The 23,746-nt window shown below is 37.2% G+C and overlaps 1 protein-coding gene across 2 annotated transcripts in view; it reads right to left on the bottom strand.

The window, feature by feature from the left end:
- The window catches only part of PSEN1 (presenilin 1), a 67,073-nt gene that overhangs the window by 3,518 nt on the left and 39,809 nt on the right, over nt 1-23,746 (bottom strand). For both annotated transcript variants that reach the window (XM_081290751.1, XM_081290752.1), the window contains exons 6-11: nt 17,285-17,352; nt 14,671-14,891; nt 11,198-11,296; nt 7,096-7,182; nt 3,891-4,064; nt 1,752-1,870 (exon numbers count right to left, since the gene is read on the bottom strand). In XM_081290751.1, the coding sequence (XP_081146877.1) occupies nt 1,752-1,870; nt 3,891-4,064; nt 7,096-7,182; nt 11,198-11,296; nt 14,671-14,891; nt 17,285-17,352 (768 nt within the window). The remainder of the gene's footprint in view (nt 1-1,751; nt 1,871-3,890; nt 4,065-7,095; nt 7,183-11,197; nt 11,297-14,670; nt 14,892-17,284; nt 17,353-23,746) is intronic.

The following is a 23,746-nucleotide window of genomic DNA, read 5'->3' as shown; positions in this document are numbered from 1 at the left end:
ACACACGCTCACACATGACTGGAGGCATTTTCACACACAACAACTCAATAACAAGTCTTGGTTAACTGAATACTTCCCTTTGGGGTTAAATTTTAGCACCAATGTTTCATCAATTCTGGAAAAAGAGCCGTGAAAAAACAAAAAATGTCTCTCCCTCCCTCCCACCTTCCTTTCTTTCTGAATTGGAGATTGAACTCAGGGCATGCTCTACCAAAAATGTAGTTTCTTGATAAAAGGAAAATATATTCCTTGTTTCTTTGTTGTACAGAGTTCATTGTGCACACAGCGTTGATAGTTTATTCCCTAATTCCAGGAAAAGAACAGAATCTGAGATGGTGCATGCCTGTAATCTCAGCAATTTAGGAAGTTGAGATAGGAGGATCTTAAGTTTGAGGATAGCCTCAGCAACTTAGTGAGGCCCTAAGCAACTTAGTAAGAGCCTGCTTCAAAATAAAAAAATAAAAAGCAGTCAGAATGTAGCTCAATGGTGCCCTGGGGTTAAATCCCCAGAAAAAGGAAGGAAGGAAGGAAGGAAGGAAGGAAGGAAGGAAGGAAGGAAGGGAGGAAGGAGATCTGAAAAATAAGTAAAACTTATTTTGAAAAAAACTGAAATTTCTATATAAAATATCAAAAAGGCCTATGTGATTTTAATTTGGCTGGTTAAAATCCCAGAGGCAAAAAGCATTCCTTATGCTATGAGGGGACAAAGAGATGCTCAAAGAACCAACTGATGACAAAAACCAGCATGAGTGGTGTGGCGCTTTCTTGTAAATACAGCAGGTAAACATATGGTTCATTTTTTACCCTGGTTACTGAGACTCTGCCTACAAAGCCTGGAGACTGGGCATCATTTCAGTTTATTCAGAATAAGTAATTTCATCTTAAAAGATGGCCAGGGGTACAGCTCAGCGGTGAAGTATGTGCTTAGCATGTACAAGATCCTGGCTTTGGTCCCCAGCACTCCCTCTGCAAAAAGATATATAGCCAATAAATACTTTCAAAGTCAGAAAACTATCCTCAAAAGAGAAATAAAATGTGTGAAAATTCTAACTGGTTATAGCATAAATAAAAAATGTATTATAAAATAAAACACAAAGGCTTTCACCTAAACTTTCATCTAATTTCACTTGCATACTATGTATCTATAATATCACAACAAGAATAAAAAGAGCATTAATATATATTTTATGGGCTATTTTATGGGCTATTTACTTAAACCACAGTCTTGACAGCCTTGGGGACCCCCTGCTGTGGCACCGTGGAGTGGTCTGGCTTAAGACTCTTGCTTTGCACCTGTTGCCCACAGTAACACTGCACACTGCAGCTTGTGTCATTCAATGCAGAACAGCCAACTCCTTGGTGTTCAGGGACTAAGAGCTCTGCTGGACCCTTAACACTGAACTTGAGCAGAGCACATTTCACACTTAGCTATGCTGAGCTCAGTGTGGGGACTCCTAACCAGAAGTGCTCAGAATTTCCTGGAGAACTTTTTAAAACAACACAATGAAAACAAATTAAATGAGATATTTCAGGGAAGAGTTCAGTTTTAAAAGCTCCCAGGTAATTTTAATGTGTGGCCAGAGTGGAGTGTTATTCGGGTGAGGTCCAATTATCTTGTGTTTAGAAAAAGCTTCTGGAGTGACTGGCACTCTTGGCCCACATGGGGTTAAAATCGAATTGTCTTCAAGGGATTCAGAACTAGAAAGTCTGACATTAGGAGCACTGACATATTTTTATTAGTGTATACTTACAATTAATATGGCTACAAAACAGGCTATGGTAGTGTTCCAGTCTCCACTGGCGGTTGCTGAGGCTTTACCAACCAGAACACTGTAGAAAATGAAATCTCCCAGTCCAAGTTTTACTCCCCCTAAAAAGGAAAGATTACAAATGTAACAAAGTTTGTCCTTCTTTGTTATGACTTCAGAATTTAAAAACAGGGTCCTGAGCTGGGCACAGTGGCATACACCTGTAGTCCCCAGCTCCTTGGGAGGCAGAGGTGAGAGGATTGCTTGAACCCAGGAGTTCAAGAGCAGCTTGGACAGCACAGTGGGACTGTCTCAAAAACCAAACAAACAACAAAAAATATAACCCTGTTCTGAATGAAAAGTCAATAGATGACAGACAAAACTTAAGCTTTCACTAGGTTTTCTTTCTTTCTACAACAGGAGTTTCAGATTCTACGTCAATGACTCTGGAGTCTCAACAGACACTGCAATTACAACCATCACCAACCATAATTGTCATCTATTGAATACCTAGTTAATACCCAGCACTTCTACTAATAAAGCCTCATAAGAACCCCTGAACAGCTTGACCAAGGTATCTTACAAAATCCTATCTTATGAAATCCACCCACTGTAAGAGTGTAATTCAATGAGAGTGAAAAATATATAGAGTTGGCAACCATCTTCACAGTCCACACTTCATCCCCCCATAAGATACTTTTAACCCATTTATAGTTAATATCCTCTCATCTACTTTTTACCTCTGTAAATTTGTCTTCTCTAGAGATTTCATATAAATAGAACCCATACCCATAAACGAAGTCATGGCTGGCTGGCCTTTTTCACTTAGCATTTTTGGGGTTTATCCATGATACTGCACATATCTGTAGTTTTTATCTTCTCTCTATATCTGATCTCTATCCACAGCCAATTGGTTCCTTTTTACTGCTGAATAGTCTCCATTGTATATTACACTTTGTTTATCCATTGACTAGTTTGATGCACATCTGGACAGTTAGTTTTGGGCTACTATGAATCATGCTATGAACATCTGTATACTTGTCTCTGTGGACACAGGTAGTTTTCATTTTTCATTGGGTAGATTTCTAGGAAGAGTTGCTGGGTTATATGGTAAATTTAGGTTTAGCTTTTCAATGAACTGCCAAACTGTTGATTGTAAGCTATCAGCTTACAATCCTACTGGCAAAGCACAAGAGCTTCAGTTTTATTACATCCTCACCAATGCTTGGTATTAGTCTTTTTGATCACAGTCCTCCCAATGAATGATGCTGAGTATCTTTTTATGCACTTAGTAGTCACTATATTTCTCCTCTGGTAATCGGTCTATTATTTATTTTATTTTATTTATTTTGCAGTGTTGGGGACTGGACTTAGGGGCTTTGTGCATCCTAAATAAGAACTACACCATTGAGTGACATCTCCAGCCTTTGTGAAAGGTCTATTCAGAGCATTTCTCCATTTTAATTTGGGTTATTATTTTATCATTCAATTCTAAGCATTTGATTCCTCTTCAGTTCTCAAATTCCTCAGCTCTTAGATGGGAATTCATAAGGCTGCTATCAGAGTTAAAAATAGTACGGGAAAACTTCTTGGCATATATAGGGACTTAAACAAATGCTAGCTTTAGACTTTGGATTTCAAATGTTAAGTGCTATAAGAAACTAACTTGTAGAAGCTGAAATAAAGAAAACCTACAAAATATCAGAATATAGGGGGAAAATTTTTGTAAATAACTTATCTGATAAGTATATTTCTGAAGAACTTATATGATAAGTATATAAGTATTTGTATCTAGAGTATATAAAGAATGATTACACTCAATACTAAAAAGACAAAACAATGAGCAAAGGATATGAATGGCTAGTTCTCCAAGGAAAATGTACACGAGGCCAAAAAGCACAGGAAAAAAACACTTAACATCATTAACTATCAGGAAAATGCAAATTAGAACTGCCCTGGGAGACTACTTTACACCCACTAGAGTAGTTACAATCAGAATTTGGCCTATTAACTATTTCCCACTAAAAGCCACAGTGTGGTTTAGAGTGATGGTCATGCTCTCAATTCATTTTATTCTTGAGAGGTTGATAATGCAGCCACCTAAAAAATCCATGACTCTGCAACATAGAGAAGTGCACATACTTTCCTCTGGATCTTCACTGGCTAGGATGCTGCTGGACAGTTCCTGGACAGCAGCTCGTGACTCCGCGGTAGAGCGATGAGGCCCTAGATGACTATCTCTCTGGGCTTCCCACTCCTCGCTGAAGCCACCATCATCAGTATCTGCAGTATTGTCCTGTGACTCCCTTTCTGTGCCTTCAAGAGAAAGTGGAAATTACAGCTCTGATAGTTAGAAAAATTTCTTCATATATTTAATAATAATAATAATAACCTGTCATGATTACAAGGTTCTTTTTTATCCTTTTTAAAATTTTAATGTTTTTTATATATATGACAGCAGAATGCATTGTAATTCATATTACACATATAGAGCACAATTTTTCATATCTCTGGTTGTACATAGATTCACACCTTTCGTGTCTTCATACATATACTTAGGGTAATGATGTCCATCTCATTCCACCATCTTTCCTACCCTCAAGCCCCCTTTCTTACCCTCCCTCCCCTTTTCCCCTTTGTTTAGAGTTCATCTAATCCTCCCATGCCCCACCCCACCACGTTATGAATCAGCACCCTTAAATCAGAGAAAACATTAGACATTTGGGTTTTGGGGATTGGCTAATTTCACATAACATTATATACCTGCAAACGCCATGATTTTATTCTCTTTTAATGCTGAATAATATTCCATTGTGTATATAAATCACATTCTCTTTAACTATTCTTTTACTGAAGAGCATCTAGGTTGGTTCCACAGTTTAGCTATTGTGAATTGTGCTGCTATAAACATTGATGTGGCTGTGTCCCTGTAGTATGCTATTCTTAAGTCCTTTGGGTATAGACTGAAGAGAGGAACAGCTGGGTCAAATGGTGGTTCCATTCCCAGTTTTCCAAGGATTCTCCATACTGCTTTCCATATTGGTTGCACCAGTTTGCAGACTAACACAGCTTAAGCTCATCCAAGAGTCATCTCCCGTTATTTCCTGAGGGCAGAGTCCTAGTTTGCTTGGGTTTCCACCCCTTGCCCACATGACTCTGGTGGCAAACTGTTCAAGCCATGCCAAGCATGGCAATCCCATCATTCCTCTTCCCAATGACAGTTCAAAGGCTGAAGGGTTGTGACTTGGTACTAGCCAGAGAAGCAAAGTCTGCTAGGAAATTTGAAGAAATTTTTCTGGCTCCTTCCTCTTTTAAAGGAAGAAACAGTCTCTTTCTTTCCATGTATGTTACCTTATCTGGACATGATGTCTATAACTGTAATTGTCATGACTGTAAGTGGGCTGAGACCACTCCATACATTAAAGATGGCAGAGGAAGAAGAAAGAACCTGGGCCCTTTTTAATATCAATAAACTGCTAGCTTAAACAACACTACAGATCCCTATGCCTCAGGACTTTCTATCATATGAAAGAATGCATTTCTTGTTGAAACTTCTGACATGATGGCACTCACCACTGGTTTTAATGACTATATTATAAAAGTGGATTCATGGTGGGTAGTTGGGAATTTCTTTATGGGCCAGTCATTTTGTTATAAATGGCCCATTACAACAAAATGGTGAGCTGACTAAAAATGGTGAGCATGACAGTTTTGAGAAACTTATACACATTAAAAAATAATTAAAATAGGGGCTGGGGTGTGGCTCAGTGGTAGAATGCTCACCTAGCATGTGCAAGGCCCTGGGTTCGATCCTCAGGACCACATAAAAAATAAATAAATAAAATAAAGACATTGACAACTAAAAATTTTTTTAATTTAAAAAATAATTAAAATATATAAGTGAAGTTCATAATACATTTTTTCCCCTTCCTCTCTCATTCTTTCAATGCTAGTCTTGCACATGTTAGACAAGTATTCTACCATTGAGCTATGTCCCCAATACCTTTAAAGTTTATTTTGATCTGGGTACAGGGGCTCACGCCTATAATTCCAGTGGTTCAGGATGCTGAGGCAGGAGGATCACAAGTTTAAAGCTAGCCTTAGCAACATAGCAAGGCTCCGAGGAATTTGACAAGACCCTATCTTAAGGTAAAAAAATTAAAAAGGGCTGGGCAGGTGGCTTAATGGTTAAACATCCTTGGGTTAAATCCCTAGTACCAAAAAGACTAAAAATATTTTGAGACAGTATTTTTTTAAATTGTCCAGGCTGGCCTTGAACTTGCAATCCTCCTATTTTAGCCTCCCAAGTAACTGTGATTACAAAGAGAGTTTAGTGTTTTGTTTTTTAAAAAATCATAGCTATACCTTTCTAACATGGTATTATATATTTAATGGAAAATCTTTTTTTTGTTGTTCTTTTTAGTTACACATGACAGTAGAATGTATTTTGACATCATACTTACATGAAGTATAACTTCCCATTTTTGTGGTTGTACATGTGGATTTACACTGGTTGTGTATCCATATACAAACATAGGAAAGATTTGTTCGATTCATTCTACTGTCTTTCCTATTCACATCTCCCTCCCTTCCCTGTACTCTGCCCTACAGATCTGCTACCATCCCTAGGGGATCTGGTAATATCCCCTGTCCCCCACCATGTGAGTCAGCATCCACATATCAGAGAGAACATTCAGCCTTTGTTTTTTGGGATTGGCTTATTTCACTTAACCTGATATTCTCCAGTTTCATCCATACACTGGCAAATGCCATAATTTCATTCTTCTTTATGGCACATTTTCTTTATCCATTCATCTGCTGAAGGGCACCTTAGGTTGGTTCCATAGCTTAGCTATTGTGAATTGAGCTGCTATAAACACTGATGTGGCTGCATTGCTACAGTATGCTAATTTTAAGTTATTTGGGTATATACCAAGGAGTGGGATAACTGGATCACATGGTAGTTCCATTCCAAGTTTTCTGAGGAATCTCCATACTGCTTTCCAGAGTGTTTGCACCAATTTGCAGTCACACCAACAATGTATGAGTGTACCTTTCTCCCCACATGCTTGCCAACATTTATTGTTACTTGTAGTCTTGATAATTGTTTAATGCAGAATCTTAACCTAGGATGCCTTGATTGGATGGTTGGGTTTGGGGTATGTGGAATCCTTTAGTATTCATCTGTGTATTTACTGAGGTTGACTACAGCTTTTTCAGGAGATTCTCAAAGGAATCTATGACCAAAGAAAAGAAGTTAAAACCAATGCTTTTACAACTCACTCTTAGCCTATGAGATGACAATGACCCCACAAAACTAGGATATTCCCAAATAAAAGTCACCTACTTTGTGTGTTATACTTGGAGTGTTTGGACACTCTTCTTTGGGCTTCTGGGTCTCCTTCAGCCATATTCACCAACCACATCATTGTTGCTATTTGTTGAGAAAAATAAAATTCCAGGTGAGAAGTAGAAACTATATGAACAATTAGCAGGCCATTTTCTCCACATAAGCCACCAATCTTTATAATGCTGCTTTAAGTATCCTTAACAATCAGAAGTAAATTTTTTTTTTAAAGATAGAGTGAGAGAGAGGGAGAGAGAGAGAGAGAGATAATTTTTTTAATATTTATTCTTTAGTTTTTGGCGGACACAACATCTTTGTTTGTATGTGGTGCTGAGGATCGAACCCGGGCCGCACGCATGCCAGGCGAGCGCGCTACCGCTTGAGCCACATCCCCAGCCCCAGAAGTAAATTTTAAAAACCACAAAATAATCTCTTTGGTTTTAACAGATTAAACAAACAAAAAAACTTTGAAACTGAACTGTAGTGTTGACCCTGCACAGCAGCTAGTGTCACCAAACTGTCCATCAGCATTTGTTACTCCCCGAAAAGCCACAAGGAATTCTGTTCAGGCCAGCAAGACACACTGAAGTGATGGCTACATTGGGTGAATGTCCTAAGAGAACATGAACATATTGATGAAAACCACTTAAATTCAAGGCAGACAGGCTCATAAAAGCATCATGTGATGATTATAATTCTAAAGATATAGGGAATAAATTTCCTTCACATTACATTTCACTTTATTTTCAATAATTCTAAACTATACATGTAAGAAAAATAAAAAGTTAAACTTAATAAACATAAAGGGGATAGTCATTTGGCTTCTTTTATGTGCCTTGTACAGAAATACGTATGTATCAGCACACCTGTACAGATTAGGTATATATCTCTCTCAATCACATTTTAATTAAAGACAAGGTGAATACTTTAAAAATGGTGCTTCTCTTTGATACTATGCAGGCAGAATGAAAAATGGTATAACTTCCACTGGTGAGGAATTTGGTAACATCTAACAAAACTACACGTACATTAACCTTTGACCCAGTAATATCACTTCTGGGAGTTTATCCTGAAGATAGATATATCAATAATAATATAAAAATATTAACAAATGTGCCACACAGGGCTACAGTGGGAACTGAATGCCAACAGAAATCTGAGGCCCGTCTGGTCATAGGAAGAGATTTTAAACAAGATACTTGATAACTATGTGTATCTGGCTTTTTCTCCCCATGGTTCTATAACTTCACCCATGTTCCTAACGCTCTTAGGCTTTTTCATAAAAGAAATTCACGACCAAAGAGGCTGAAAATTCCATAGAAAGTGCATACTTTCTCATTCATCATGGTTTTGTAATTTCTGAGACCAAGTGAGCTTCATTATACTGTAATCCAGATTCTGAGAAACAGGATGTGGCTCAGTGGTAGAGTGCTTGCCTGCTATGTATGAGGCCCTGGGTCCCATCCCAACACTGCAAAAACAAAACAAAACTAAGAAGAAACAGAAGGGTGACTGCCATGTATATGTTTTGGATTTTTACAGCCTTTTTTTTTTTTTTTTGCAAAGCAACAGGTATTTATTTGATATGAAAGGAAAGCTTTATGCAAAATGACCTAACTCAGGAAATGTGGCTTCACATTTAGATAAGCTACCAGAGTGGACCACCTCTGTGAATGGCAGGAAGGAAGCAGTAGTTGGTTCAAAAGGTAAGTACACATTTGTCCTGTCTGGTGACAGAAATAAAAAAGACAACAAATCTTGTTCACTCATTTCTTTAGGATAAGAACTTTTTGCAAACTGAATACCTTTACTGGGAGAGAATTAAAATGCATAAAAGGATTGTATTTTTAAAGAACAGACAAGAAGATTGATTTAAAACTTTCCATATGCACGTTTATATCTGCTCCAGGGAAAAGTACTAGTAAGTGTTGCAGTTTTCTTAGAGTTTGGTTTAAAAACAACAAAACAGGGGGCTGGGGATATAGCTCAGTTAGTAGAGGGCTTGCCTTCCATGCACAAGGTCCTGGGTTCAATCCCCAGCACCACCAAAAAACAACAACAACAACAACAACAACAAAAAAAAACAAAAAAAAAAAACTCCTCACCATAGATTCCTGCTGCCTAGGTCACTATCTAGATCCACCTCCTATTTCTGAACTCAGAGCAATTTCTACCTGCTTTGTTGAGAGCTTTTCTCTAAGAATTATTCCTTCTTCCAAGTCTCTACTGACTTCTTCCTGTCAGCTTTAGAAAAACGATTAAATCTTTCTTCTCCTGGAAACACCTTTACTCAACTGCTCTCCTCTTGACTTATCATAGGAAGCTTTGAAGAAGGAGGTGATATTGACTACACCTTTCCTTCTTCACCACCTACTCTCTGTCCATGCCAGCACATCTATTGCCAGCACCAGCAAAACCAAGATGCATGCACACACACATTTTTTTCCATTTTGAACACTATCCCCAGCCCAGAAGGATCACAAGTTTAAGGTGCCTCAGCCCCTTAGTGAGGCCCTGTCTCAAAATAAAAAGGGCTGGAGATGAGGCTCAGTGGTAGATACCCAGGGCTCAAACCCCAGTACAAAAAACAAAACAAAACAAACAACAAAAACACTAGGTTTCTCAACTTTTAAACATTCTCTTCTGTCTCCTTTCATATTCTTGCTTCATTTTCTTATTCTCTAAACACAGTAGTTGACAAAGTTCTACTCTTGGCATTCTTTTTCTCTTCTATTTGTTTGTGAACTACTCACTCATTCCAGATTTCTCTCTCTCTCTCTCTTTTGGTGTGGGAGGGGAGGTGGGAGTACCAGAGATTGAACTCAGAGGGCACTCAACCATGGAACCACATCCCTAGCCCTATTTTGTATTTTATTTAGAGATAGGGTCTCACTAAGTTGCTTAGCACCTCACTTTTGCTGAGGATGGCTTTGAATTCACAATTCTCCTGCCTCAGCCTCCTGAGCTGCTGGGATTACAGGTGTACACCACCGCACCTGGCCCAGATCTTAACTATTACCTCCACAATGATTCTTCAACTCTGCATCTCCAATATCAACTATTCCCCGAGTGAATTTTATTTCTGAATTCCTACTGAAAATTTCTATCTGAACGACCCACAAGTCCCACAGACTAAATTAGACATAGGCCAGAGAAGAGACTAGATAGATCCCTCAAACAAGAAAATAATTTCTTCTGCATTGCCTGTCCTTCATGCTTCACATTTCTCTCCTTAGTTGCTAAGGACCAACGATTCTCTCTTGAAGCCTTTCACCAAGTCTCTCCCTTGATGGCCGTTGCCAATAGCTTAATGCAGGTGTGCAGTACCCATCAGGATGATATCCTCTCAGTGATGCTTCCTAAGCATCCTGTTATCTCAGTATGCACCCTGCGATTCATCTCACACAATGCTGCCAGCTTACAGTCACAGCTCTGATCACACTACTCTTCCGCACAAGAACTTTCTATGATTTCCCAGTGATCACCTACTAGCACACAGGTATCTAGTCACTCTATGTTTTTTCTTTCTTTTTAAAATATTTTTTCTAGTTATCAATGGCTTTTTATTTTATTTATTTATATGTGGTGCTGAGAATCGAACCCAGTGCCTCACACATGCTAGGCAAGTGCTCTACCACTGAGCTACAACCCCAGACCTCTCATTTGTGTTTTTAAATTCATCTAGTACTCTCCTTCATCAATATGATTGAATTAATAAGGACAGTATGACTCTAAAATAAAACAAAAATTTTAAAAAGCAACATATTTGGAAGGAACAGTAAAATTTTTTGAATTAACTAGCAAGATTAACCTGTAATATATGTACTTATTGCTAATTTTTGATTAACAAGATTTCAAACAGAAAAAATGGCTCCCTGATCTCTAAATATTTCCTCTTTCAACCTTTATTAAAAATTCTTAAACCATGGGAATGCAGCAGACAATAATTTGCAAGAAAACAGGAGATCTGCAGGACTTCCATTAACAATAGTTATATATTTAAGAAGAGAAAAAGCATCATAATAATGATCATAATCATACACATTTGACTTCCATCATTTCTAAGCTGATTACAAATCCAACATCATTCTAAAATACTTACAGGAGTAAATAAGAGCTGGAAAGAGAGTCTCATTTCTCTCTTGAGCCGTTTCAACCAGCATACGAAGTGGACCTTTTGGGCACAAAACAGCCACTAAATCTAGAAAGAGGAAAATTAAAAAGCATTCAACAAGATTTATTGGCTAAATGTTTAAATGGGTTTAGGGAGGAACTAACCAAGGGAAAAGGCTTAGCATTTTTTATTTTAATATAAAACAAAAGTTGAGTGAATATTAAAAAATTGGCAGGTCAACTGGAAGAAAAAACAACCTAAACAAAATTTTAAAAAACCACAGAAGATCTGTGAAAACTGCTTTTTGGGTTTGACTGCTATTTACTTAGTCTTCAGTGTGTATTATCACTGGGTTTTAGAATAAGTCTTCTTAGTTTGAAGGAACGAGGCAGAAATAGTAAGACAGAACTATTCTAGAGCAGCTAACAATCAAACTACAACACGCAGAAATGGGATAAGTCATTTCAAACAAAGTTAAGAACAGAAGCTTTACTCAAAATACTGAACTTTTCAAAATATGAAGAGTACAATAGAAAAGATCCATCCTTTGTCTATATTAAAAACAGTATAGGGCTGGGGGTGTGGCTCAGCCATAAAAGTATCTGCCTAGTGTGGGCAAGGCCCAGGGTTCCATTCCCAGCACCATGAAAACTAAATATATGTACTACTTAAGTATACTTGAAATAAGAGGGCAGTAAATTTAAATAAAACAAATAATTAATAACTCTTTGTATGGTAAAGTTTAGTATTTCTTTAGTTTCTAATCAAATATAAGCACCTCACAAATATTCATGTCAGAACATATGTAGTGCTGAAAACTGGATTATTTCATTAAAAAATTAGCAAATCAGGGGCTGGGGATGTGGCTCAAGCGGTAGCGCGCTCGCCTGGCATGCGTGCGGCCCGGGTTCGATCCTCAGCACCACATACAAACAAAGATGTTGTGTCCGCCGAGAACTAAAATAAATAAATTCTTTCTCTCTCTCTCTCTCTCTCTCCCCCCCACCCTTTCCTCTCTCTTAAAAAAAAAAAAATTAGCAAATCAGAGAAGCAGCAACATGCTTAAATTATTTTTAATTCTACCACAATTTCCTTCTATCAACTGCAATTTTTCTTAGATTTTCTGTCATGAAAATTTGGAATACTGAAATATAGAAAATTTCTAATAATAATTTAAGAATGTAAAATGGGTATAGCTAAATTAATAAAGAAAGACTTGATGAGTTATTTTGACATTACTAGTGTTTAGATGCATTTAACTAAAAAAAAATCCTCAAATCTCCAAGTGGTTGTATCTTTATAAAATAATAATTAATGATGATATAATAAAATCAAGAACATAGTAATAACAGAGAGAGAGAGAGAGAGAGAGAGAGAGAGAGAGAGAGAGAGGGAGGGAGAGAGAGAAACCTCCATCCTCACCACTTCTATTCCGTTTGCTTGAATGAGAAAAGGGAAATTTGACTTGCTCTGAAATAACGAGATCTTCAGCTTGCTTGCAGCTGCCACATCCTGTTAACTATTTTGGTTTTATGACACACTTCCCCTTATAGAATTTCTAAATGAAAAGCTCAGTTATTTTTAGAGTAATTAAAGTGAATGAAAATTAATTTTGTTTTGAAAATTTCAGAATGTTGGTGACAAAACATCTTGAGACTTTGTAAAAATGGAGTTGAGAATCACTTCTTTAAATACTGGATACCAAACTCATCCTTATTTTAAAGGAACTCAAAGATCTGTAAAAATAATCATTTGTATTATGCGTGGAAGAAGTAGAGATCAATGGTAGAACAGTATAAGGCAGTGGAAAGAATACTGTACTTGGAATTCACATTCTAAGCTTGGGCAAATAAACAGGTTGACCTGTTTACCTCTATAAACTTAGCAATAAAACAGGGTTAATAACTAACCTGCTTATCTCATGAGATTATAATCTTTTAAAAAGCACAACATTTACTGATACTGTTCTAAGTATATTGTAAGCATCATTTAATTTAATGTTCGCAATAACCGAAACTTGAGGGTTGAGTAATCTGCTTGTGGTCAGAGTCAATAAGTAAGACTAGTAGAAAAGTCTGGATTTGAACCCCAGCATTCTTTTTTATTTTTATTTTTTTTGAGAGAGAGAGAGAGAGAGAGAGAGAGAGAGAGAGAGAGAGAGAGAGAGAGAGAGAGAATTTTAATATTTATATTTTAGTTTTTGGCAGACACAACATTTTTGTTTGTATGTGGTGCTGAGGATCGAACTCGGGCCACACGCATGCCAGGCGAACGCACTACTGCTTGAGCCACATCCCCAGCCCATGAACCCCAGCATTCTGGCTCTAGAACTGGTGGGATTTTGTTTTGTTTTGTTGTATGTGTGTGTGTGTGTGTGTGTGTTTTCTATTTCCACAGACTTTTTCTTCATCAAAAGGGGGATGATAAAGTTGGCTACTGCACGTCAACAAACATTTTAATAGTAAGTATTTGAATAGTGATAAAACAGCAAGGTGTTTAGGATATAGAAACCAATAACATCTGAAAATGCATCTCTTTTTGGCTTTCATGTGGGGCAACTGTCAGGAGTACATACCTATTTGAGTGACTTGGTTACTCATGGCTAGTGTACATTCTAATTTTTTGAGACCTGTGTCACACTAGTTAAAGAATTTGAATCTCACATTGTCCAATTAAGTTCACTTTTTAAAGGGTTAATTCCACTCAAGTTGCTTTATAAAAACAGGTTGACCTAATTTTGATTTTTAAAATGAAACAAGCATTTTTATGTGTATCAAGCACTCTGCAAATGCTTTTATTAAAGATATATTCAATCCACTGTACTCTTACAACTGTTTCCAATGCATAAATGAGGCAACTGAAGCTCAAAGAGTTGGTGTCGCTTTCCTAAGATCATAAAAAACTGTTGGTGGCCAAGATGGCTTTTTGTTTTCTGTGGTGCTGGGGCTCACCTGTATTAAAAAATGGGTTTTGTGGGGGGTTTTTTGCTTGTTTGTTTTTAATATTTTTTTAGTTGTAGAGGGACACACACAGTATCTTTGTTTATTAATTTATTTTTTATGTGGTGCTGAGGATCAAACCAGTGCCTCACACATGCTAGGCAAGCACTTGCTGCCATTTAACTACAGCCCCAGCCCCAAAGATGGGGTTTTGATTCTAAGTCTTCTGACCAGAAGACCCTGGCTCCACCCACAACCCATCACCGAGTTAAATTTGGAACAGTGATAGAACATTTTTAAAGAACTTAACCTCAGGCACAGGGAGTGTAGCCAAGTGGTACAGTGCTTCTCAAGATTCTGGGTTCCATCTCTAGCACCACAAAAAAATACTATAATTAATTATGTATTGAAGAGCTATGGGTGTAACTTAAGATTTTTGCTAAGAGAATTAGAAGAGGAAGGAAAACACACCAGTGACGCATTTCTGTGATGAATAAAGTGTCAATCAGTCTTGGGTTTTACCATATACTGAAATCACAGCCAAGATGAGCCACGCAGTCCATTCAGGGAGGTACTTGATAAATACCAGAGCCATGAGGGCACTGATCATAATGAGATATGCCTGCTGCAGTCGAAGTGGACCTTTCCAGTGAATGGAAATCATTCCCACCACACCAAAATTCCAGATTAGGAGTGCAACTGTAATGTAGTCCACAGCAACATTATAGGTTTTAAACACTTCCCTGAAAAAAAAAAAAAAAGATTTAAAAGAAAAATTATGTACGATAATTCTCACCAAGACTCTGTGTGTGTGTGTTGATGCTGAGGATATATGCTTAGTGAGCACTCTACACTGAGCAACATTCCCAGTTCTTTTTATTTTGAAACAGGATCTTGCCAAGTTACCCAGGCCAGCCTCAAACTTGTGATTCTCCTACCTCAGACTCCTGAGTGACTGGAATTACAGGTGTGCTACACCATGCTGGGCCAAGACAAGATTTAGAACTCTAAACCTTGGGATATTCAAACCCCACCTTCATATTTTTACATGGTCTACATTTACTATGCTATTATTTATCTAACATGTTTCTTTAGATTCACTTTTTATTCACATGGAGCTTATTTTAACAGGAAACTATTACTCATATAAATGGGAAAACAGTATCACAGGTTACAATTATAAAAATAAGTACAAAACTATATCACCTAAAATGCCATATTACTCTTTGGTAAATCTTGGCTGGAGTCTGTGCCTAGTTCCTCAGGGATCCCTTTGGATTGTTCTCCCTGTGGTCCTGGAGCAGGCCTGGACTCTGCTTTATTTTTAAGTTTTACTTCATGGATGTACAATAATTTATTTAACCACTTTTTTTGTTGTTGTTGGGCAATCAGACAAATTTATTCTTTTGCTTTCAGAAACAATGCTTAATTATTATTCCTATAAATACTGAGTTTAGGACATATGCATTTAAAATGTTAATAGCTATGCAAAACTGCTATTAGGCATTACTTGCATTTTTTTCAGCTTAGAATATTATGTAGCTGTTTAATCTTTGTTAATTTAATGTGTATCTTTAGCATTAATCTTACAAGTAAGATATGCATATTTTCATATATTTAAGATAATTTGTGCTTTTCTTTATTATCTTTTTGTGTTCTTTCTTATCCATTGGCCCTTGTTTTTTTCTGATAGGCTGTTGGTCTTATTGCCATGTAGAGGTTTTTTATATATAGTCTTTGTATATGAAATAAGGAGAAAATGTTTAGCAGTTTTTTATTCATTCTGTGATTTTAGACATTTTAGATTTTAACATTCATGATGTTAGACTTTCATCCATTCCAAATTTTTTCCCTAGATCGATACTCAATTATCCTCACACCAATTACTAAATAATCCATCTATAATCACCAGATGCTATGCCACCTATTTCATAAACTAGGTTCTGTTATATGTCTGAGCATTTTTCTAGACTTTTTAATGTTGTCTAATCATGGTGCACCTATCACTGTTAATATAGTTTAGTAATTTCATATTCGGTAGGCCTAGGACTCCTTCCCTTTTCTGTGGATAGCCTCATTTATTTATTTTTCCAAATAAAATTTTTTTAGGAGGTAACTTTATTTATTTTTATATGATGCCTTGCACGTGCAAGGCGAATGCTCTGCCGCTGAGCCATAACCCCAGCCCCTCCAAATAAACTTTAGAATTACCCTGTCCAGATTAAAAATAAATCCTAGCCAGGTGTAGTGGTGCATGACTGTGATCCCAGCAGCTCAGGAGGCTGACCCACAAGGATTTCAAGTTCAGAGCTAGCCTCAGCAACTTAACAAGACCCTATCTCAAAATTAAAAAAATTTAAAAGGGACTGGGATGCAATTCAATGACTAAGTGCCTCTGGGTTCAATCCAGAGGGTTTAAAAAAAAAAAAAAAACTCGAATTTTTAAATGCTTATTGGTAAATCCCAAATAAATTACTTATAATATTGATTTTTTTAAAGGTAGCCACAAATTTAATAATGTTAGCCCTATTTTGTATTTTATTTAGGGACGAGGTCTGAGTTGTTTAGTGCCTTGCTTTTGCTGAGGCTGGCTTTGAATTTGCCATCCTCCTCCCTCAGTCTCCCAAGCCACTGGGACTACAAGCGTGTGCCTAGCATACATTCTTAAAATCCATTTTTAACATTGCAATTTACAGATTTCTACTAGAAGAATATAAGTCTTGAAAAAAGTTTAGAATTAACCGAAGTTGTGAGTTCTTTCATTTATTACGAGCAAGAAACAAAAATGAATATCCCTACTTTTTTTTTTTTAACATCTGAAAACTTTTTTGGCTTTATTTTAGTCATGAAGTCACATTTTACTTACATTATTTCCAACATTGTTGGAAATGCTGACTCATAGTCTTTGAATCATTTTCTCTGCCAATTTCAGTTGTTCATAATTAATGCATCATATGCCAATTAGTATACAATGGTCCATATGATATGGAATATCCCTACTAATGATAATATTCTGTTTCTTATATGCCAAGTATGATTTAAGAGTAATTCATTCTCAAGGTACATGGCTTTAAGGACAGTTATGGAGTCCAAACAATTAATGTCTGAAAAAGAGACTAAAAATTTCATCACTTACCCCAGATAAATGAATGAAAAAAAGAACAGCAACAATAGAGATGAAATGATAAGCCAGGCATGGATGACCTAGAAAGGAAAGCATTCCAATATGATCAGCAGATCCTATAACCATGCAAATTTCTTACATCAGAAACAAGGAATATGTAAACTGGGCATGGTGGTACAACTGTAATCCCAACTACTCGGGACACTGAGGCAGGGGGATCACAAGTTTGAGGCAAACCTCAGCAACTTAGGTGAGACCTGTCCCCAAACTGAAACAGGATAGAGACAAAGCTCATTGGTAGAACACTTGCCCAATATGTGTGAGGCCCTATGTTCCATCTCCAGTACTGCAAAGAACAAAAACAAACAAAAAACAGTATATGTGTAAATGTTCTGCTCCCCACAATCCTTATTTGTAGTACTCAGAATGGAACTCAGGGCCTGGCACATGCAGGGCAAGCACTCCACGACATAACCGTCTCCAGTCCTAGTCCAGGTTCTTCTTCCTTTTTTTTTTTTTTTTTTTTGGTACCAGGGATGGACCCAGGAATGCTTAACCACTGAGTTCCCAATATTCCCAAACCTTTTTATTTTGAGATAGGGTCTCACTAAGTTGCTGAGGTTGGCTTTGAACTTTCGAGCCTCCTGCCTCAGCCAATCAAGCCACTGGGATTATTGGCATGTGCCACCATACCCAGCTCCATGTTCTGCTTTTTAAAGGGGAGAACACAAAAATGGCTTTGGGATCAATGCATATTAACATGGAATTTGGGGGGGGGGTGCTGAATTAGTCATAATATAAAATAGAAACAAGACATATAAATTTTAGAAATTGGGCTGGGGCTGTGGCTCAGTGGTAGAGGGCTTGCCTAACACGTGTGAGGACCTGGGTTCGATCCTCAGCACCACATAAAAGTAAATAAACAAAATAAAGGTACTGCGTACAACCAAAAAATAAATATTTCTTTAAAAAAGAAACAAAAGAAAAGATGACATTTAAACTTTAAAAAGCAATATTTTCAATGGAGGAATTTTATAGTATTTCTGTAATAAGGATAAAAAAATTGAAAATCAGATCTTCAGTTAAGTGATCTGTGTATGTGTATATGTGTGTGTGTGTGTGTGTGTGTATGCTAACTTTACAGAGAAAACAGGCCTTCTAAACGACAATCACTTGATAAAAGAATACTCAAAATTTGAAGTTTCAGTAACTACCATAATACTTCTATACTTATTTGACAAGACTCATTAATTTAATAAGTATTATTATTAAAAATTCCAAGTCAGTCAAGCATTATCACACAGAATTCAGACACCACTCTATACCTATTAGTCAGTATTACTCTCGAACATCTTAGTAATGTAAGGGATAAAATCAAAATATGATTTTCGCAAACTATTTTACAAAAGAAAGATTTTAAATGGTAATTTCATATAAGAGGTACATCTGGGAAAATGTTATACAGTTCAAGAAGTCTGGAGTTTTAAAAAAGAGAATTGAGATATATGTCCACTGATAAGCTGTCAAGTAACTTCCAACCTAAAGTGGAAAAAAAAAATTTTTTTTTTTTTTTGGTGGTGCTGGGGAAGGAACTCAGGGCCTCATGTATACTAGGCAAGCACTCTACCATTGAGTTACATGTCCCCCCCCCCCCCAAAGTGAAATTATTTTGAGGTGATTATGCTTTTTATTGGCTTTAACTATTCAAGGGACTTGATTATATAATGGCAGAAGGAGCTTGTACATAACCAATAACTTTTCAAAATCTCTGTCTTAACCAGTACAGATCTAGTCAAACCTTGAGGAAATGAAATAAAATCCCCAAATCAAGAATGCTGTTTTGTTCTTCTTAATTCCTCCCTCTACCACAGATCAATTGTCCCAATAATCAGTTCTGAGGTATCAAAACCCAGTTGGGGCTGCCAGAGGTAGAGCTCAGTAGCAGATCATGTGCCTAGCATGCATAATACTTTGGGTTCAATCCCTAGCCCTGAAGAAAGAAAGAAAAAAAAAAAAAAAACACAAAACAAAAAGTCAAAATCTGTGATAAGACTGTGTTAATTTTCTCTCTGGTTCTGTTTTGATCACCCAAGGACTTTTCAATCAGTAATTGTTAATTCCTTTGAAAAAAAATGATTTCTTAAAAATTCTCACCATATTTTAAACAACTTTATAAAATGATACTTTGGGGAAAGTCCTCACCCCCCACCTATGAAGGTTTCACCTAGAAATTGGTACTTCTTAGACATTTAAATATTCTAGACTTACTACTGAAATACAATAAAGCTATTTCTGATATTCATTCATAAAAAAAATTTCCCTTGCATTTTACTATGAAGACTTCCAAAGACACAGCAAAATTTAAAGAATTTCACAGTGAACACTCATATCCTAGCCTTGATTCTACCACTAGTAATTTGTCATTTGGAAAATTTGCTATTTTCCTCAATTATAACTTATAGTAACATGAACATCCTAGCACACAGTTTTTTAAAAAAAAAATTTAATTTATTCCTTGAGATAAGTGAAAAAGCAAAAATTATTAAAGTGTATAAACTTTTTCTAATTGCTAAGTGTTAATACACATTGCTCAAACTACTTCACAAAAAAGGCTGGATTAATTTTATCAAGTCAATAGGTCAAATATGTTAATTCGATATTTTAGTATGCAGTTTTTTTTAACTGGTGAGGAAATACACACATAAATTTATCCAATTACCTAGTTATTAATCATGTATATTTCCCCCACATCTTCTCTGTTCATGTTTTTTTTTTTACTTATTTGGGATGTTTGTAAGTGTTCTTTATATTGTAACAGTATCAGCCCTTTTACTATAATAATGGTAAATAGCTTTCCTACTTAGGTTGGTGATTTATGTTATGATTTTCTGAATTATTACCTGAATTCAAACCTTCTTCAAATGATGACTAAATAGCACCCTCCTTTTCTAGAACATCTGGTAGTAAACAGACCCTTCTCATCTTGCAAAGATCCCTGGGTCAGCTTTCCTGTGCTAAAGGCTCTGAAAGACAAGAGCCCTATTTCAGTGTATAACAGTGCATACCTCTTCTGAACCCTGAACTATCCAAGCCAGAAATCATGTAACTAATAAGTTATAGCTCCATCTATAACAAATGGTGTATAATAATTAACTACATTTTCTATTTCTACCTTTGTAAGGCTTGTTTGGTCTTATTTAGCATTGCACAATCAACCTCTGATACGAGAAATCCTTAGGGTTTATTTCCAAACAGGTCCTGGCAAGCTTCTGAATTTCTGACTCAAAAGCTCCTTTTACATTATATGAGCAGTCAAAGTAAACAATTTCCTTCTATAGAACTGGTTCTGCTTGCTAAGACTTGATCATTAAAAAACAAAACAATACAAATGAGCAAGTGTGGAAATCTGGCTGAATACAAACATTTTAGACTGTCTAAAATTAAGCATAATTAAATTACGACTACCTACCTTGTCTCTCACACTGACTGCAACTATGAAACTTGGCCTGAAAGCATTGCCACAGCTAGCTGAGGACTAGGAACAGTAAAGAGGCCAGGGGAATTGGAAGCCACAGAGAGCAGAAGAGTTTCCACTTTGTCCTTCCAGTACCCCCCTCCTCCTCCACCTGAACTCAACACGGGTTAAGTGGGTATCAGGGAGACGATGGGAGATCCAGAAGTCTAGTTCTGGTCTAAAGAGCAGGAACTGGTATCTTAACACGCAGGTTGCTGAGAAACCTTTCCTCGCCCTTCTTTTCTTTGTTCTCTCATGCCCAGCCCCCAATCTTGGGTGGTACAATAGGGGTGACAGAAGCCTAAAATTCTCTCTGATTAAAGGATCCTTAGTCCCCAGAATGAGGCAAACAGCTCTTGTTTTATTTCACTTTGATCTCCCATTTCTTAGTCCTGACATTAGGAAATCAGATCCTAGCTTTCTGCTGCAGGAATGGAAGAGGAATTCCAGAGAAACCAGAAACTAACTAAACCAGAAGCTCATGAAAGCAACCTCTAAGCTGTTCATGAACTTGTGGACCCACCTCTATGGTAAGCATGTGTGGATATGATCCTCAAGAGCATTCACACTTTTGACAACTGAATGGCACACAGGTGGGCCAGATCTGAGAAATACTGCAAAGACTTTGAAAACTGAACTGATTACTGTCACAGGATACAGATTAGAATTTACAGCCTAATTCAACCAGGTCAGTTTGTTAGGTAGCTGGTTATAAATGGGTGAATAGGAAAAGGACAATGACAACTGAAAACCAGCCAAAACCTCCCCAGCCATAATTAATTACATCCCCTTAAGAAAAATTGTTATTTCCAGATCAGGCCATACCCTACCAGGTAGTCTGGACCTTCCCCAATCATCCTGTCAACCAAAACATCTCTCAGAAAGAAAGTTTGCTGAGTACTACTCAAAGGGTAATAAACGGATTAAGGAGGTAGGAAAGTAAGGCAAAAACAAAGATACTCAATTTCCTTGAAAACCCCAACTCTGAGCACCAAATCATTCTCTCTTCAAGGCATCAGTGCAGTTCCTTCATTGTATGTCACCCTCACTTCTCAATCTCTCTGGGACCACTGTGCTGACCCTCCACATGCTTTTAAAGGAACAATTCGCCTGCCTGGCTTCAGTCCACAGTATATATTACATTCTTCAGCAAAAAAACCTGTTATATGCGGGAGAAATGCAAGGTCAGTTGAGGTCAGCATGGGCCTAGAACTGTCCTATGTAGTGGACACTTGAAAGTCTGATGTTATCCTGCTGTCAGTCAAAAGGCAAGAGGTGGACCTGGGAGGGACTCTCTGGAAACTTCCCTGGGACTCCCAATAAAACTGGAAGGCAGGAAGGGCATGCAGTCCTCCTCTCTGAGAGCATCTACTCTCCTCCTTGAGAATGTCCCCTTTTTCTAATTCTTCTGATAAAATCATGACTGCTACTCAGAGCAACCCATGTCTGAAATCTTTCTGGCATGACTGCAAGAACCGGTAAAGAGAGGATCTCTGTGACTACTTCAGCTTTGCAGCAGGCTCTGGCAAACTGGCCCACAAAACAAAAATACCAACATTCTCTTAGGGTTTAAACAAGACCAGAGTTTATAACATAATATTTAAAAATGCCCAAGATAGGGCTGGGGATGTGGCTCAAGCGGTAGCGCGCTCGCCTGGCATGCGTGCGGCCCGGGTTCGATCCTCAGCACCACATACCAACAAAGATGTTGTGTCCGCCGAGAACTAAAAAATAAATATTAAAAATTCTCTCTCTCTCTCTCTCTCTCTCTCCTCTCTCACTCTCTCACTCTCTCTTTAAAAAAAAAAAAAATGCCCAAGATATAATCCAAATTACTTAGCATGCAAATAACTAGAAAAATCCCAATCTGCATGAAAAAAAAAAATTCAATGAATATAAATACAAGACAACGGACCAGGGTTGTGGCTCAGTGGCAGAGCACTTGCCTAGCAAGTGTGAGAAAATGGGTTGATCCCTGGCACCACATAAAAATAAACAAATAAAATAAAGGTATTGTGTCCATCTACTACTTTGGAAGTATTTTTTAAGGGGCTGGGGATGTGGCTCAGGGTAGAGCTCTCGCCTAGCACGTGAGAGGCCCTGGGTTTGAATCTCAGCACCACATAAAAATAAATAAATACATTGTGTCCAACTAAAAAAATAAATATTTAAAAAGTATTTTTTAAAAGAATCTTAAAAAATAAAATAAATGCTAAGACAACACAGATGTTGGAATGCCAATAGTCTTCAAAGCAGTTATGTTAATAATGTTACAAGAAATAACGACAAATACTCTTGAAATAACAGACAAAGTACCATGAGGAGGAAAAAATATAAAGAAAAACCAAATGGAAATTTTAGAATTAAAAAATACAGTAACAACAACAACAACAACAAAATAAGCTGCATGGGCTCAATAGTAGAATGCTGATGACAAGGGAGAGTCAGTGAACAAAAAGCAGGAGAGAAGATTTTAAAAATGAGTAAAGAGACCTGTGGAACAATATTGTAGGTTAGGAATCCCTTATCTGAAATGCTTAGAACCAGAAGTGTTTCAAATTTCAGAGATTTTTGGATTCTGGAATATTTGCATAGACTTTACTAATTCAACACTTCTAATCCTCAAACTGCAAATTTGAAAGACTCTAATTTGACACTCAAAAAGCTTCAAAATTGGGGGCTAGGGATGCAGCTCTGTGGTAGAGTGTGTGCAAGGCCCTGGGTTCAATCCCCAGTACCACAAACAAGCCCAAAAGGCACTCAAGCTGGGAATGGTGCCTGTGGCCCTAGCTAGTTGGCATGTCCGGGGCATAAGGATTACTTGGGCTCAAAAGTTCAGGACCAGCTTGGGCAATACAGCAAGACTATGTTTCCAAAAATAAAGCTTTACATTTTGAAGCATTTCAGTTAGAGATGCTCAACTGACACAGGTCATTTGTGTCATTAGTCTTAAAAGGGGA

This window comes from Spermophilus citellus (assembly GCF_964194105.1).
Source record: "Spermophilus citellus genome assembly, chromosome: 4".
In the NCBI taxonomy this organism is placed as follows: domain Eukaryota; kingdom Metazoa; phylum Chordata; class Mammalia; order Rodentia; family Sciuridae; genus Spermophilus; species Spermophilus citellus.
This window is presented reverse-complemented; position numbering and strand designations above follow the sequence as displayed.